Below are 18,484 nucleotides of genomic sequence, written 5' to 3'. Positions count from 1 at the left end.
CCCAGAAAAAAAAACAAACCCACTGAGGTAGAAATATGAGCTAAGATCTTTTCAAAATGCTACAGGATTAACTTACATAAATGTTTTCAACACTAAAAAAGGAAATGTAATACTCAAGAATTTTCCACTCATTCCTGGAGAGTCACCATATCACTTCTGCAAATTCTCAAACACAACACTGGCATGTATCCCGAGAAAATGTCCTATGGGGGTGGTGGCAGAGGCCACTGAGGGACTGTGTCTTCTAAGGCTTACCTCAGCGCCAAAGTAGTTGAAGATTCCCACTACACTGACAGGAACCAGCTTGTTCACACAGCGACCTAGAGCTTTCCTTCCAAGGGCAAACACAAACGGAATTTCTTGTTCCCGTGCCATGGCTATGACATTATAGAGAGCCTCATCCAGGCCACCTGAGACAGAGAGGTTTTATTTTAGTTAGTTCCTAAACGAAGCTGTTTCTGCACCCCAGAGCTAAAGCAAAAGACACAGCAGCAAAGGAGTCTATGAATGCTTGGGCTCTCTCAGGCTATTCCACACATTTTCCTATCTATGGTTATAGGTAACTATTTTCTTTCTCCCCAATTAAATACCATATTCCTATAATGCCAGTATTTTTGTTTCTCCACAGGGATTAGCACAACAGGAATCAAATTTCAATAAAATAATTTTTTCATTTTTTTAATTAATTAAAATTGTTAACAGTAGCTGATGCCTTTTATCCAATCTCTCAGCTCATGTGAGCAGCCCATCACATGCAGGAAGACTGATTATAAATGACTGTTTTTACTAGGATGTCTCCCCTGTGCAGAATATGCCTGTTACTGCTATTGATGCATCTGTCTACTCCAATCATCATTTTCGTGGAAGCGGCTCTTCCACGAAAAAAGGACAAAAGGGTGCATGACATGGTACAAAGTACTTGTGTGCCGGCTCACCCAAAGACCTCTGTTACTGCTGATTTCTGAGACAAATCTACACCATAAACAGAAGCAGACACTTTTATCTTTTTTCTAACTCTTTTTAAGAGAAAAAAGCTATCAAGGGTAATATAAAAATTTTTAAAGTAGTAAACTTGTAAAAGTGCATTTCTTTACCTCTGTAAATAAATTCTACTGAAAAAAATTTTTACAACAAAGGGGACACTTGGTTGGCTCAACCTAAATCCTTCACCAGGGTTCATAAATGGGGATTTTCTTTACAATCTGTTCTCAATTTTATTAAAATGAAATAAGTGAAATACTTCATTTTCTTTCCTCATGTTCAATATTATGTTTTATACCTGAACTCTCCTAAAGAAGACAAATAGCTTCCACTTTTAAAAGTCACTGCATACTCCACAGTGCCTTCAAAAGTAAACTGCTCATACCTTTGGACTGGATCTTTTCACAATTTGGAGAAATTATCACACACTTGATCTTATTTAACTTCATATGTTTCGTAACTTCTCTAAGACCCATAACCAGCCGTCTCCTTGCTTTTGCTCTCACAGGATCCTTCTGATAGATGCGCTCCTGGAAGCTGACAAGCTCTTGAAGAAGAAGAGTCACACATTCATCAATCTCTTTACAAAGAACCTGATTACAATACCTGTAAAGGAAATCAAAAATGGGTAGTTATAAAATCACTTGGGAAAAAAATACATCCAGCAACAGGTTTTCATTTTTAAAAAAACCAAGTCTTAATCTCCTACATACTTCAGTCAATGAGAAAAATAACAGAGTTCTTCTGAATTAGAACAGATCGGCTTTTATGTACCTCGGGGAAGTACTATCGGTGTTTAGATAGCACTAAATTCCTAAGGGTATGAATCAAATATTAGCCTTCTATTAGATAAAAACAGGCATTTTTTGGTAAGGAGATAATGCATAAAGTTATTTTATTCCAATGAATATTAAGGATGCCTCTAATAAGAAACAGATTGATTTCATAAAAGCTAACCAAATGCCTAATACCAACAGTTCATCATCCACGCTTGGATATATCAGTCTCCAGGCACTGGCTTCCTGAACCATAAAAATAGGGATTACAGCTTCAATGGTCACTCCAACCCTGAAACTCTACGACTAGAGAAGATGAATTCAGTAATTAAATTGAAGTCAAAACCAAAGAGATTGTCGAGGTAAAAGTCACATGCCCTTATACTAGTCAAAGCAACTGAATGGGGCTCTTTGTGAGATAACATATGGCCACAGCTCAGATCCAACCAGTTCATTCTAAAGCCCTGGGTGTTCCTTGGAAGGAATGATGCTGAAGCTGAAACTCCAGTACTTTGGCCACCTCATGTGAAAAGCTGACTCACTGGAAAAGACCCTGATGCTGGTAGAGATTGGGGGCAGAAGGAAAACGGGATGACAGAGGATGAGATGGCTGGATGGCATCACCGACTCGATGAACGTGAGTCTGAGTGAACTCCAGGAGTTAGTGATGGACAGGAACGCCTGGCGTGCTGCGATTCATGGGGTCGCAAAGAGTCGGACACGACTGAGCAACTGAAATGAACCAAACAGCTCAGAAAACAGGAAGTGAAGTGCGAAGCCACTACAGTACTTAATTTCAAGGGTAAGGAAGTCATTTAAGTTAAAGTTCAGTTCAGTTCAGTCGCTCAGTCGTGTCCAACTCTTTGCAACCCCATGAAAGTAAACTACTTATATATTCTACTTTGCTAGTTCTCATCCATAATCTCTATCATAAACAGGTATTTAACAAAGAGAACTGGGGTAATTTCTAATCTAAGAATGCCAGGCCAGCAAATTGCCACTTGTAGATAACATTATACGGTGAGAAAATCCAGGCTTGCCTTTCTCTAGTGAAAAAAATAAGGTTGGAGGTTTTTCTAATGTTTATGTGAAAAATGTTTAAATACATACGAGTATGATATTACTTCAGAAGATACAACCGGACAGATTGTACACAAGACTAATAAAGTACACAAAATTAAGGAATGCAATTAAAGAATAAAATGCCAAAAATGCAACTTTTTAAATTCTGCTTTTCTTCTAAGCTGTTTATTTCATACATGAGCAAAATTTTATTCTCTAAGTATTTATCTGTTATTTGACACTTAACTAATTAACTTTTCAAATCTAGGTGGTATTTGCTCAAAACAGTAATATAAAAAAAAGGAACAGAACAAACCATTGTGGATTGAATTCACATTACTCTTACCCTGGGATTCCTTCGTAAGTAAGAAAGAATAAAGGTAAAATTAATTCATCCACAGAAATGTTCATATTCCCAAATCCTTCAGAGCAATGACTGTCAGTTCAAGATTATTCACAGATGAGCATTTTAAAACTTAGAAATAAACACTTAAAAACAAATCGCTTTAGGTAATAGATTGACTTCATATAGTAGGGTCTTAGAATTGTCATTGATTAGAGGGTTTTTTAAAGGACAATATAAACCGAAAAGCAAAAGCTCTGGAGAGGGAAAATGTCATGGTATGGCATTTTACAGATAAGCTCTAAGAGGCCAAATTTCCTAGGGATGAACACTAGCTGCTATAAAAAGAATATTTATTGTCAAATCACTTTTAAATGAACACAGATAAAATGTTTTCCATATAATAAAACCAGCTGTTAAACTAAATCTGAAAGAAATATCTCTGGTATTGTTGGCTCAACCCACCAAGAAATAATAACAATATTAAATTCAGGACTACAGTCAAGATATTTAAACTTTCAACCTCAATAGAGACTAAAACTTACTCTCTGAATCTTTTGCTGTGGATTTTGGTTATTGTTGAAGATGCCATTGGACTGCCTATCCCAGAACTAGCTGGAGAGCCTTGGGACACAGGTGTCATACAGTATGGAGAGTTCTGACTTGCTGGTGACAGGGATGTATCACTGGGCATGCTCAGTCCAGTATCTGTGGAGAAGTGGGGTGAGGAGAAAGAATTTAGGAATTTCAAATGCTGAAAAGCTCTACACCATCAAAACGACTTAGAATGGCAGCATCTTTTGTGCCACTTTCAGGTTCTCCAGAAGCTGCCAAGCTGGGCACTGTTCCCATCACAAACATTTCTCATACACTATAAATGTCAAATCTTCCTATTAGGTCTTAAAATATACTCTGAAAAAAATCAAGTACAGCCTGTAAGTCTTCACAGAAAAGATGAGAGAAGGCAAAGTAACCTAAAACACGTACCCTTAGAGGATCTAAACTGAAGAACAAAAAGACGTATTTGCCTCTGCACCTCTTTCCGGATCAAATTACCTGCCTCCTATATTTCTATTTTCCACCTCTCTTGGAAATTATTTTTTAAAACTGCCTTAAAATTCCCATTGCTGCTAGCAATGATGATTCTACCTCTCTCACTCCCTCCATACCACTCCTGACTCTCCAGGCACCAGCCAAGCTTCTCTTTCACCTGGTCTTTGCTCCTGTGCTCAGGTAGCCGTGTTTGTCATCTTTTGACTCAACTGCTTCCTTTAGTTACTGCTTCCTTCTCAAACAAATGAACTCAGGAAATGAGTTAGTATTTGTCCAGTCCATTAATTTGCAAAATTACATATATACCTTATCTCTCTGCTAGACTGTAAATTTAGTGTAACAGGGACGGCCCACTACATAGCTTTATTACATTTCCTGAGCTTCCCACCCCTACTCCAGTTATTAAAGTACACACAGTAAGTATTCAAAAACACTTGTTGAATGAATGTATAATTAGATAACACCTAAATGCAAAGGGAAAGATGTTTAATTGAGAGTAAAGAGGAACACTAACCAAATATATTGGAACAATTCTTAGAAGTGAATTTATTTTTTTAAACCCAATGGAACATTGCTACTATATCTAGTGTAAACTGGATTTAAATATTTTACTGAAATTTGAAGAATAAATAGCAGTAGAAAATGGGACCTAGTCAGGTCTCTCTCAAAATCTTTCTTTCACAGTAGTATAAATTTTTGAAGGTATCTGCAGTTTCCCTGAGGTCCCGTTTGGAATCATGTGCTGGCTACCCACTGTATGGGACTGGATCCTATCAACCAACTGGACTCTGCACTGCAACAAGCTTTACAATTCTCTCTCTTTGTGGCATACGTGTTAATTCAACAAAATTAATTGAAAAATATCAGTATACAAGTGGACCTGTGCGGTTCAAACCTGCATTGTTCAAGGGTCAACTGCAGTCCTGCAAAGAAAAGATAGCCAACTGTGTTCTGGATATAAACGAAGACAAAATAAAAGGAACCATGGCAGTTACAGAGGGGACATTAATGAGATCCTAATTATGAGAGTACACAATAAATTCAGGATTTAAGCTTCAAAGCTGCCACAGACCTACTATTAACACCTGCCCCTCCTTTAAATATCTCCTTACAGAAGCATCTTCCAAATAAACTCTCAAACATAAAAAAAACTTAGATAAAACATGGAGCATATTTAGGAGAGCAACTAGTGATGTGCTGTTTCCTACCAATTAAAAAACTCTGGACCATTTTATGAGAAGAAAGGGAAAAGGAGTGATCTTACCTTCCTGGGAAACAATCTCTTGTGGCAAATCATCAATAAAATCTAAGTGCATCTCTACTGGCTCCTCAGATCCCAAAAGATTGTGCTCCACAGTTAAACGGCCCTTCTTTTCCTCTCTTTCTTTCAAAATAACCTAAAAAGTCATTACCAGTCTTAAATTACTCTTTAAGTATGTACTGAATGATGAAAATGTTCACTATGATACACTTAAAAAATGGACATGAGGATTTTGTCTGGCTACGTGGCAATTGGCAAAAAGGTAAATGTAATTTTAGGCAGTGAAACTGAAGGAAGTACTATATCCAACATAAAGGGAGGCAACATAATACTACAGCTATTAAACCAGATCTGCTTCACTCTTTAAATCCGAGTTGACAAACTAAGGCTTTCCCCAAAATGGGTAAAATAAAAAGTGTGGAAACCAGACTACAGAGTTACATTAGATTTATTTGGTTATATATTATCTCATCCTGCTCCTAATAACAAAACTGAGTTAAAGAGAGCAGATATTATCCCCAACTTAAAGACAAAGAAGATGCAGGTAAGAAAGGTTTGCTAAAATAAAACACTAAGTTGGTACTAGAATCTCAGGCTTCTGATTCCTAGGGTCCAAAGTTTTTGGATACCTAAGTGTTTAATTTTTTCTGTTTTAACCTTACAGACAGAACTCATTCTCCAGGGCCTTGGTCAACACAGAAAAAGAGTCACGATGCTGAGACCCTAACCTCAAATTAACTAACTAGTCATCATGAAGATGCATGCTTAACAAACTTTCCACAATAATTTGTTGGCTAAAATGCCACAACTACATTTGCAAAACAGATTTAAACCCTTATTTATCCTGTAAAATAAACATCCCCAGGTTTTGATTTACCTTTTTAAGTGCTGTGGGCCGTTTTAGTTTTGCAATTTCCTTTTCTTTTCCTTTTTTTGCTTTCGAGGAAGTAATGTCCAAAGAGTTAAAGGATGTCAAACAGGGCTGACTTTTGGTTAAAGGTTTTCTGTTAGTAGAGTCTTTAGTGTGAAAAGAAGCTGCAGTGACCACTAAAAGCAAACAAGAACATTAGTTTTACTCTTATGGCCAACTCCACATACTTTAAAAATTTCTAATTATAAATGTCTAAGAACAAGAACATCCTCTTCTTGTGGAAAACTGACATCATACTAGCAGAAGCAGTATACGGCCATGCAATGTCCCTCAGATACAGCTCCAAAGAACCATTCTACCTCTGAAATTTCAAAACTCTGCACCTCTTATTGCTAATGAATCTAAGAATGACCCTTATATAACGTAAGTACTCTGTCACTCCTCATTTCAGCCCTTTGGTAAAAAATGATGATTTTCCCTCTCAGCTGTATTCTTCAGTACTGTTCAAGCAATTTGTTTATGCCTGATTGATTGTTACTCTCATTCTCCAGTGCATACCACCCATCCTTCAGTAAACCTTGCCTCTATTAATCATCTCAATCCTCTCACTCTAGCAGAAAAGCTTTCCTATTACTTCCCTGAGCAGATGATTTCCAATATAAGCAAGCATCCTTACTCCCACCCAAGGCTCCCAACCACCTCAGCTAGTAATCCCATCTCAGGATTAATTCCTCAAGAATTTTGCTCTATCCCTTTCCCCTTTCATCTTTCAAGTTCTTCCCTAACTCCCCCAAAGAAGTAAAAATCTCCTCTACATGAAAGGATGAAAAAAGGCAGGCAAACCAACAAAACCTCTCCCCTGACTTGCCTCTAAGACAACACCACTCCCTCTCTTTCTGTAACTTCCAAATAGTCAGCTTTCCCATTACTTTTCAAATCATTATAATCTTATCCACTTTCTTGAAACTGCTATTGCCAAGATCACATATAATTTTACAATCACCAAATCTGAGTCTTTGCTCTACTAGTTTTTTTCTTTTTAGCATTTGTTACCAAAGACCATATCCTTCCTCTTTCTGAAAATTCTATCCTCATCTTCTGTTAAATTCCATTCTATTTTTCTTACTTTTTCTCAACCTGTTTTTCTGGTTCTTTTTTCTTCTGTGTTTTAACTCTGAGCATCCTACATCTTTTATCCTAATTTTTCTCTCCCCTGACAATCTTATATATTTCCAATAACAACAATCATCCCTATTTGAAATTTATTGACTTCTAACCTGAACTGCATATACCTAACTATGTTAAATAGGAACCGCCAAGATCTCCCTAACTAACATTTCAAATACAACAGGGCCAGAGTCTGTTCTTCCCAAGAAAATTCTTCTTCCATGATCCTTAGTCTATTTGGAATCATCATATCCCTTACCACCAACACAATGCTCTAAGTCAGAGTCTGGAGTAATCTTTGACTTGTTGCCACATTCCATCAATTAAGAAATCCTATTAACTTTCTTAAAATTCTTTATATCTCTGCCATAGTCCCATCCTTCTTTTGGACTTCCCAAGAAGGCTGATTTCTTTGTAATCAACCCTTACCAATTTAAACATGGTGACAGGTTAGAGGTTAATTTCATTCCTATCTGTCAAGAACTTTACTCTCCCTTCAAAGTCCAGATCAAATCACATCTGAAGTCATTTATAACATCCTCCCCATATGGCCCTGTTGACATAAACCACTCTTCTATAAGTTCATTAAACTTTTCTGGCACCTTTCCTGTAGCACTGTTTTTTATGAGTTATGTGTTTATGTCTTTCTGACTACACTATAATCTTCTTGACCACAGACATATCTTAATCATATCTGTCATTCCACAGTTCCCGACACCAAGCTTGGCATGTAGATAATTACATTTGTATATGTTAACATGTGTTAAGTGAATCAAAGTTGTAATATAATAAGCCACTTGAAGTATCACAGACTAATAGTCTTTTCCCCCAAATAATTAGTTACACGTTACTGAGCCCTTTACATGTATCATCCCATTTACTTCCTCAAAACAATCCTGAAGCAGGTACTGTATTATCTCTATTTTAATATGAGGAAATCGAAGCATGGGAAGATTAAATAACTCGCCAAGGAAATACACGGAAGAACAGGATCCAGGAGATAGTTCAAATCCAAAGCCCTCGCATGCAGCCCTAGACCACACTGACCCCAAACACTGCTAACTCTCAGTTCCGTTTCCCAGGCTCCTTTACTCTTAGTAAGATGTTACTACCACTCTCCTCGTCTCAACGGCATGTAACTCTAAAGCCTAGGATGTACTCACTATTATTTTTACTAACAGTTACTCTAAGCTAAGGTTCATACTGGATGGGTAATCAACTATAGGCGTAAACATTCTGCACACACAATTAAAGCTATAAACTGTTACATGTCTTTTTGTTTAAAAACAGTAGATCCTTCACATAGGAACAAAAGAAACAGAAAATTCAATTCTGCCTCTCAGCATCAGTGCTTTTTATTGGAGCCTTTCCCTTCCTCCTGCCACACTATTACCTACCTTTCATTCACCCTAACCCCCAGTCTATCTTTAAAGGAGCGATCTTCAAATATAATTACTCCTCATCCTCTAAACAAAGACTATGAAAACAAACGAGGGAGCACTTCAAAGCTGCTGAGCCTAACTCTGATGAGCTTTGTTAAAAAACACTGTTTCAGGAGAAAGCAAGATCATTTTCTCCCTCCTTCCCACTCTCTTTCTCTCTCTCACATACACACAAGATTTGATCAGAACTCCTAGGCTTCCCATTTGGTTTTAAATTGGATAACTTAACAGTTATAGAGCCAAATTACTTGTGGTCCTTACTGCTACTTTCAAAGCTGGTTAATGATATGTACCAACTGGCAAATCTGAACAGAGATCCAGAGGGCCTGAGGGAACACACTATACTGATGCCTGAGGGAAGAGAGTTCCAGGTAAAGGAAAGAGCAAGCCTAAAGAACCGCGCTAAAAGCACATTAGAAGTGTCTGTGGAACAGCCAGGGGCTAAGTGGCTGAAGCAGTGTGTGCCAAGGGAGAATGGTGTGGAGGGCCAAAAGGTAACAGGGTCAGCTGAGATATGACTTAGAACTCCGGCTTCACTCCAAGTTACTGGAGAGTTTTGAACTTATACTTGAAGATCATTCCTTTAAAGATAGACTAGGGGTTAGGGTGAATGAAAGGTAGGTAATAGTGTGGCAGGAGAGGAGCTGCTGAGTAATTAGACTTTGGATTTTTTTTTAGGTATATATAATTTAGATTAACAATATCCAAAATATATTACCAAAGTCAAATAACACATTGCTCAGATGAATGATATTACCTGTATATGACAGAGGTCTGGTATTAGTAATTTGCCGTGCTTTCATGGCTTGCTGTTGCTTTTCCAGAGCTGCTAACATATCCCCCAAATCTAGCTGCACAGGTGTCTTATTCTTTTTTCCAGCTGCCTTTGATAAAGCTTCCTGCAAGATAAACATGAAAACATTTTTGTTATAGTATGAAAATGTGACAATTTAAGGGAATTCCCTGGCAGTCCAGTGGTCTGGACTCCACGCTTTCACGTGGAGGGTGTGGGTTCAATTCCTGGTCAGGGAACTAAGATCCTGCAAGCCAGGAGATAAGGTGAAAAAAAGTGGCAATTTAAGATAACTGTATTTGTCACTCTTCCATCCAACCCCTCCCCCAAAACCTACCAAATAAAACTACCTATTTATTCATAAAAATGAATACATACCTGTAGTTTTTTTTGCTCCATACTTATTTCTGAATATTCTTGAGCAGTGGCAAGGGCTGCTGCTAAAGCTTTCTTCTTTTGACTTTTTGCACGTTTAGGAACTGAGGTTGTAATGGGAATTGGAGTCTGAACTATATTGATTGGTGAGTTTTCTGGTAAATCATCCAACTATGATAACCAGAGAAAAACATTTTTTAGGGATTCCATAAAAATCTAATCATAAGGAAAGACAATCTAGAATGTGAGAAGTCCTACAGTATAACGGGGCTAGACTGTTCAAAAGATTCAGTGTCATAAAGAACAGAGTGAGGTGGCAGGACCACTCTAGGCCGGGAGACTGGAAAATGACGGCGACAAAGCAGCATTCTGCAGAAGGTGATATAACCGTCTGGGTTCTGTACTAAAACAGAAGCACTCCAACGTAAAGTTTCACAACTAGGGAAATTTTAGCATGGGCTGTATGTTGCATGATGTCGTTTAATAAATGGTATTAACTTCTTTGATAAAACTACGGATTTCAAAGGACAGTGTCTGTTCTGGCCACGCTGAAAATACTAAATCAGTACTAAACACGGTGTTTCTTCAATACCATCTGCCCAAGTCTTTATACTTCCCTGTAGTATTTCTTTCCAACACAATCATGTCTCAAAAGACATTCATACATTTTACTTATCATTTTTAAAAGTCACTTACTACTTTTGAAGAAAGTTTCTGTTGCATATTCTCATCTTTAGCATTTCCATTCTCACTTAGTTCTCGAAATCCATCTTCATCCTGAAATAGTTCCACATTTTAAGTAAAAACATAGTCCAAAGCAATAAATTCTTAAGAACAACCTTTTATAATGCTTGAGAGTAACGAGAAACAGGGAAGTAATTAACTCAGTATTGAACTATTTTAAGTCAGTCTTAAAAAGGAAGTCTCATTTCTCATAGGCTAACACAAAGCTAAATTAATTATTCAAGGATGAAGACATATCCACACATCATCCTTTGGATTTTTGTATCTACAACTCCATTTTTATTAATAATTCTACCCAAGGTAAATAATAAGAAATTCAAAAAGGATTTTTATCACATTTCACATAATTTGGATTTTAAAGAAATGGCTTAATATGAATTTCATTAATGTAATTCCTGTCCCACTGCTACATATACCTAGCAATAAGATTAAAAGTTAAAAAATAAAAATAAATTCCCTATTCAGAGTAATTTCTTAACCAATATCCTCCTTTACACTCAAAATTATCTAATATCTTTAGATATAACTATGGAATGAATCATGATTAAGGGTAAATAAAGAATCTGCCATAGGTACCATTCAGATGCACTCTCAAGTCCTTTAGGGCAATTATCAAGCTTATGTAACATATTATTCATCTCTAGCCTCTGGCTTCTAGTATATTTAAAATGCAACCATTAAGCCATCTTATAGAAACTATGTTAACAAAAATGAATTATTCAAATGAGTTACCTGGGATGCTGATCACCATCTTGACACAAACTCTACTCATTCTTTAAAACCTATTCCAAATGCTAACCCTATCCTGCCTCAAACCCAAAACTTACTACTCCTTTCAACTCTAACCACACCTAAGAATTACCAGGTGTGTACATACCTACATTCCTCTTTACACAGTAATCTCCCTAAGGGTAATGTGTTTATTCACTTTAATGTATCATGCAGAGCACCTTACTAAATACATAACAGGCCCCCAATGAGTGCCAGTTAGATGAATAAGTAATAAAAACACTGCCATTAGAATATAAACTGTCTGCCTATTAGAGAGAGTAAAATAGCCTTTTATCTTCCTTCTCAAGATTTCCCTGACTAGCAGCACAAATTAACCAGATTTAACTATTTTCAAATTTGAAAGCCTTAACAAAATAGACTGAACACTGATAATTAAAGATGGGGAGAAGATTCATATTAGGCGAAAGTCATATAAAATTAAGTTCTATCTCTGCATGCTACTTCAAAATGATGAATATTCATGACAAAAATTTTAAAATAAACATTAATAAAGGTAATGTTTAGACTAACTATATATAACCAAGAAAAAACGTGAGTCTATACTTCTAGGTAACTTACAATCTAACAGCAGTGATGGGTTAAGACATAAAAAAGTACTTATCATAATGTAATAAAAATTAATTTCTTAATGGGAACATTTGCTATAACAATTTATAGTTTGAAATAAGTACCTCAAAATATAAAGACTCAGAATTTGGGTCGCCTCTGTGAGACTGACCGGGGTTTAACTGCTTATTATCTTGTCTCTTTTGCAAATTCTGTCTTCTTTCTGAGGAAGTACTATGTCCTCGGCATCTGAATCCAACCTAAATAAACCCCAAAGGAGGGGGAAAACGTATTATTTTTAAGTAAAATGTTTTACTGAAGTATAACATACAGAAACGTACCCAAAAGTATACAACTCAACAAATTTTCATAAAGTATATAATTTATTATAAAAGGTTAAAACTTTGACAAATTAGGTAAATATAATGAAAACACAAAAATGTGATACTTAGTGCATGTTACACCCACCCATACATCAACACTTATATTGGCTTTATTTGTAATACCAAAAGCAAGAAACACCCCAGATGTCCTTCAATGAGAGTCTAAACTCACTGTGGTATATTCACCCTATAAAACAGTAGGTGATCATAAAAACAAACTACTGATATAACTATCTGTAGGAATCTCCAGAAAACCACACGAGTGAAAAAAGTCAATCCTAAAAAGACTGTATCAGTTGATATATATTATACAACATTCTTGAAATGACACAATCATAAAATGGACAAACAGATTAGTAGATTCACATTAGTGGATTATAGAGTTTAAGGAGAAGCTGGTGAGGAAAAGAAGGGAGTCTGGCTATAAAAGAGTGACATGAGGGATCCCTGTAGTAATGGATCTGTTTTGAATTCTGACTACATTGATGTAAATATCGGGGTTGTGACATTGCACTATAGTTTTGAATGATGTTACCATTGAGAGAAACTAGGCATTACCTTTTTATAAAAAACTATTTTAGATCTTTTAATATCTGCAGCTTTCATATTTTTTAATCCTAAGAAATAAGAAAAAGCATTATCTTAAGACAATTAAGTTCCCTCTCTTAAGTACCCAATGCAACTTATACGAAACGCCCTTCTTAACCAGGACACTTTAGAGAAGATGTGAAAGTACAGTCTTCTTCACCAATTACTCAAGAACCCTCATAATGAACAGAACTTGAAGTGGACCTGGACTGTAGGTGCTGGTATACAGGCTTTGGACATGAAATCAAAAATATGCACACAAAGCCCTGGAAGCACCTGGCAATTCTCACGCTAACCAACCGGTCTAAAAAGGCTTGCCAATAAGAAACAGAACTTCTACACTCTCTTGGGAAGTAGGCTGTACGGCATAACTATATAAGCTAGAGCACAGTCATACAGTAAATGTAATTCTTCCTTAGAGGATCTATTATGAAAATGGGGCTACTTCCTATAACCTATAAGCACCTGTTAAGAAATGAGACTAATTTTCCAGGGACCCAGCAGATTCTTGGTTTTAAATATTCACTTCATCTTAAAACAGACTCATGAAGATGGATACAGCGATGGATAGAAAAATATACCATGTGATGAAGCCAATTTTAGAAAAATCTTTGATAGTATCTAGCAATGAATGTTCTCTATAAAATTATTTCAACTTTAATGTCTGTTTAAAGATTTTCATAATACAATATTTTTTTAATTGATTCATGAAAAGAAGCTCACACAAGGATGGCAAAACAAACACAATTACAATGTCCAGGTACCAAAGAAATGACTTAACTCACATAAATTATTCACACTGAAATGAGTACTAAAAATCAAGCCCCAACATAGGGATGAATAGGAAGCAAGAGAACAATTCTTGAGTAGAAATCTTCATTCCTTTGTACAATCACTATCACAAAAAAGTAAATGTAAATCTACCTTCCAAACAGCATTCCATCAAAATGTTAGCCTTCCTGTAAACCACAGTTAATATATAATGTTGTTATAAACACAAAAACAATTCTTTTAAAAAATAAATGCAACTTAATTCTTGGAGACAAAGTTTGAGGATTAAATTAAAATCCCCAACGAATGGTTCCAACAAAGTTCATGGGGATCAAATAGGCAAGTATTTCAATAACCTCCTGAAATGAACCTTTGTTTTTTTAAGTTCTTCTGAAGAGTTCTGTTAACAGAGACTGGGCATACAGAAGAGAACAAAGCAGAAACAACAAATACATATTAAGATTCTTAAATGACTAGCATAAAATTAATATATAAAGGTTTAAGTTTTCATAAGTTTACGTAACAAAAAGAAAAACACTAAGAACATATGGGGAATATGTACAAATTTGTTTTCAGAAAACTATACAATACTTCTAAAGAACACAAAAAGGTGACTCAAAAAGAGAATGCCGTATTTTTTTTCTAGAGAGATGCCACATCATAAAGGATGTCCATTCTCCTAAAGCTGATAGATTAATTTAACAACCAAACAACAAAACAGAAAGTCCAGAAACAAGACTTCAAAATATATGGAAATTTAATAGGTGATAAAGGTGGCTATCTTAAATAGATGAAGTAATGGATTGGACCTGTCAATTCACAGTGGTGGGAGATTTGGGTAGCCACATGAAAAACACAAAATAGGACCCCTTTCTCACAACATCCACTAAGACAAATTCTAAATGGAATAAAGATTTAAATGTAAAAAACACAAGAGCATAAACACATTGGAGGAAATCAGACAAATTTCTTTATAAAAAATCAACTCCTTAATAGTATTTAAAACAAACTTGTGCATGGCAATTATTAAGCAAAGTCAAAAATAAAAATGAAAATCTAGTAAAATATTTGCAACTCATACAACACTTAAGGCTCTTAAAATTTCTTTAAATTTGGTAAGAGCTTGATCAAAATGATTTAAAAATGTACAAAAACAGAGAAAAAGGTCAAAACACAATAAATGGGCAAAGAACATAAGTTCACAGAAAAGTACAAATGGTCCTTAAACATATGGAAAGATGCTCAACTACATGAATACACTATTCCTCCTAACTGGCACCAATCCAAAATCTTGAAAACACATGGTTTCTGAGGCTCTATGGAAATAAGCACTCTCCACATTACTGTTAAGAATGCAAAATGGCACAATCTGGTGATATTTACCAAATAACAGAGATGACTTCACCTTTTCACTCAGCAATACTTATCCAGGAATATATTCTACTGCTCTACACACAGATTTCAAAATAACACTGCAGCATGTCTACAATAGCAACAGTTTATAAACAGTTAAAGTGTCCATCAACAGGACTCCAGAAAATAACAAGGATGCATCAACATTAGGTGGTGGTGGTGGTCTGGTTGCTAAGTCGTGTCTGACTGTGTGACCCCATGGACTATAGCTGGCCAGGCTCCTCTGTCCATGAGATTTTCCAGGCAAGAATACTGGAGTGGGTTGCCATTTCCTTCTCCAGGGGATCCTCCCAACCCAGGAATCGAACCCCCCGGGTCGCCTGCACTGCAGGCAGATTCTTTCCCAACTGAGCTACAAAGAAAGCCCCAACAACATTAGGAGTTGCTCAAAAAAAAAAAAAGTGCAGAAACCCTCTAAGTAAATAATAAAGCAATATCTCTAACAAAATATCTATCTACTTTGTTAAGAGATGTGAACAGAGCACAGAACAGAATGAATAAAACATGATACATACTTATACATTTACTTATAATGACATGAAGAGACTCTGGGCAAATACACAGGTACAAGGAAGAGAACACATGTGGAGACCGGATGCAAATGAGAGTGTCTGTTGTATAACCTTTTTCATATATTTTTTTCAACCTATTCACAAAATAAAACCATTTTTATTTATTCAAAAAATAAAACTTAAACTTTTAGACTATCATTTACAATTAAGGCTACAACAGAGTATAGAAAAAAACCTGCTGTTTCAAATGTTAAGACGCTGGTAAAAGTATTAAAAAATCATGTCACTGTTCAGTAGTTAAAACCACTTGGTACAGGTGTACACATCTAATAATAAATGGGAAAAAAGCTCAAAAACAGAACCTAAAACATAAGAGACCAGCAGGTGACTAAAAGAGTAAATCAGAAAAAAATTAATATATTAAAACATTAAGATTAACTGGTTAACTACTGTGAAAATTGACATCATTATGTTGTACCACGCTTCAAAAGAAAACCTTGGATAAAAAAGTTTTGAAAACGTTACACTGTAAAAAAGTAGCAGAAAATACAAATGAGTATTTACTACATTTCTAAAAGGCTTTTTAAGCCTTAAACAATCAGAGATTGCAAAGGGAAAATATTTTGACTTAAAAGAAAAAAGATTTTGCCTATCAAAAAATCAAACAACTGCACACTTAAGAAAAGTATAACAAAGCCTCAGAAGTAGAAAACACATTGTTCAACATCTGGCTTCAGTTATTTTGGAATGAAGAGATACAAAACAAACAAATGTTTATGCATTTCCATTATTTTCTGTTTTGTGTTTTTTCACCATTCTCATTAGCTTTGAGGCAGAGATAAAATATTTTTCTGTATCAGTATTATTTACTCTCTAGTGGACTACTGATACCAAAAGTACCAATGCTGAGACTGCAAGCTTGGCAGGTCTAGCAGTTACAATTTCAAGATAAAATTTTAGTACTTGACCAAACATTCCACAGATTTTGTTTATCTAGTCTATATAAACAATTCTTGTTTCAGCTCTTTTGTTTTTGATCAAATAAAGCTAGACTGCTTCACAAGCCTGCCACAAACAACAATGACTCATTTTTGCAGTAACTGTAGGGAAGAGGGCACTATTCTACTTGTTTTCCTGACAGCATAATTAATGCTAGGGAACTTCATTTCAGGGAGGCAAAGGCACAGGCAAGTATTTGGTTTATTCAATCCATTATTAACTTACTTTTATTTCAGTTCATCTAGATCTACTCATATGGTAACTTTAATTCCTATTAACAAGATTTAAGAAATCCAAGAATGCTATCTAAACATTAAAAAAGGAAAAATACTGACCAATCAACGCCTCCCTGATTTCACAGACAACCAATGCAGAAAGATAGTTATTGGAAGCCTGTGGCTGTATATAACTTGCCCCGCTGTACTTCAGCTAAATCTTGCTCCCCAAACCCAGGAAGCTACCCAGTCTGGCCACATTATAGCATGAGGTGGCCATCACTGTGGTACTGCAACAAGCACCAAGCATGGTTTGTGGTGTTTATAGTCAAGTAAAGACATGGACAAGGCTGCAGTCCTGAAGGTCAAAAAAAAACAATATTTAAGGCATTAATATGCTTTATGTTTTTTTATATAGATAGGAAAAAGTCACAAAAGATGAAGCAGGGCTGAATTCTTTTTTTAAGTTATAAAATATCCAAATACATTTCTTAAATAGAGAAAAGTAGAAAATGGTACAACATATATCCCATCTATTCAACATGTTACCATTTTGTTTCATTATTTAAATAATAGTTTTATTCGCTAAACTACTTCAAAGTTACAGATTACCATGTTAAACACAACATGCATCGACAAAAATTAAGGACATTGCTCTTCAAAGCCACAATTTATAATAATTTATCTCACACCTATTTCTCCAACCTAATCCAAATTACCTGTGAATTATTTCTTTGTTCAGTCTGCCTTCCACCTCTAGAAAATGTCTGATTTTTTTCCATCCAAGGTTTTTTCTGAGTTGCCTGGCAAGTGACATTAGACCAATTTACACCACCTATAATAAATGAGATTTTAAAATATAATTTAATTATAAAGATGCCAAAACCTAAAGTGCCCCCTAACATCATGTGTTGAAACTCAGTCATTCTAAATGTAACACTGGAAAATTTCCATAAACTTTAAGTGGCATTCCAGTTCTTGGTAATGTTAAGTGTCAACTTGCAGAATACCTCCAGCTGACATTTTCCCAACTTCATCAACAAAACCATATTTTCAAATTAACTTGCATTTCTTTCAAAGACTTCTAATTTTTTTTTTTTTTTGCAGCATCAGCAAGCTTCATGCTTAAAAGCAAAACTGTGACATGGACAGAGAAGAAAATAGAGCAAAAACACTATGTAGAAAATAAGTACCTGCACATATAGATGAGTCCACATGCTAAAAATAGAAACAACAAAAAAAAGACAATTATTTTCTGCTTAAGAGTAAACACCATATACCTTGTAAAACATTTCACAATTCCATCTACTGTGAAGCACGCTTACTATAATCTTAGCAAAAATACTTCTCCCTAAGTATTTTTATATTAATAGTAAAACATACAAAACAGTTTTAAC

General features: G+C 35.5%; 1 protein-coding gene across 1 annotated transcript in view; it reads right to left on the bottom strand.

Annotated features, from left to right (window-relative positions):
- SECISBP2L (SECIS binding protein 2 like) overlaps nt 1–18,484 on the bottom strand; it is a 53,246-nt gene that overhangs the window by 17,382 nt on the left and 17,380 nt on the right. Inside the window, exons 6-16 of the mRNA XM_069596535.1 lie at nt 18,281–18,305; nt 17,807–17,922; nt 12,332–12,466; nt 10,821–10,901; nt 10,128–10,295; nt 9,714–9,855; nt 6,354–6,523; nt 5,480–5,612; nt 3,708–3,870; nt 1,367–1,587; nt 256–410 (exon numbers count right to left, since the gene is read on the bottom strand). Coding sequence (XP_069452636.1) covers nt 256–410; nt 1,367–1,587; nt 3,708–3,870; nt 5,480–5,612; nt 6,354–6,523; nt 9,714–9,855; nt 10,128–10,295; nt 10,821–10,901; nt 12,332–12,466; nt 17,807–17,922; nt 18,281–18,305 — 1,509 coding nt within the window. The remainder of the gene's footprint in view (nt 1–255; nt 411–1,366; nt 1,588–3,707; nt 3,871–5,479; nt 5,613–6,353; nt 6,524–9,713; nt 9,856–10,127; nt 10,296–10,820; nt 10,902–12,331; nt 12,467–17,806; nt 17,923–18,280; nt 18,306–18,484) is intronic.

This window comes from Ovis canadensis, chromosome 7, assembly GCF_042477335.2.
Source record: "Ovis canadensis isolate MfBH-ARS-UI-01 breed Bighorn chromosome 7, ARS-UI_OviCan_v2, whole genome shotgun sequence".
Taxonomy (NCBI): domain Eukaryota; kingdom Metazoa; phylum Chordata; class Mammalia; order Artiodactyla; family Bovidae; genus Ovis; species Ovis canadensis.
Note: the sequence above shows the minus strand (reverse complement) of the source record. Positions and strands in the feature narration are given on the sequence as shown.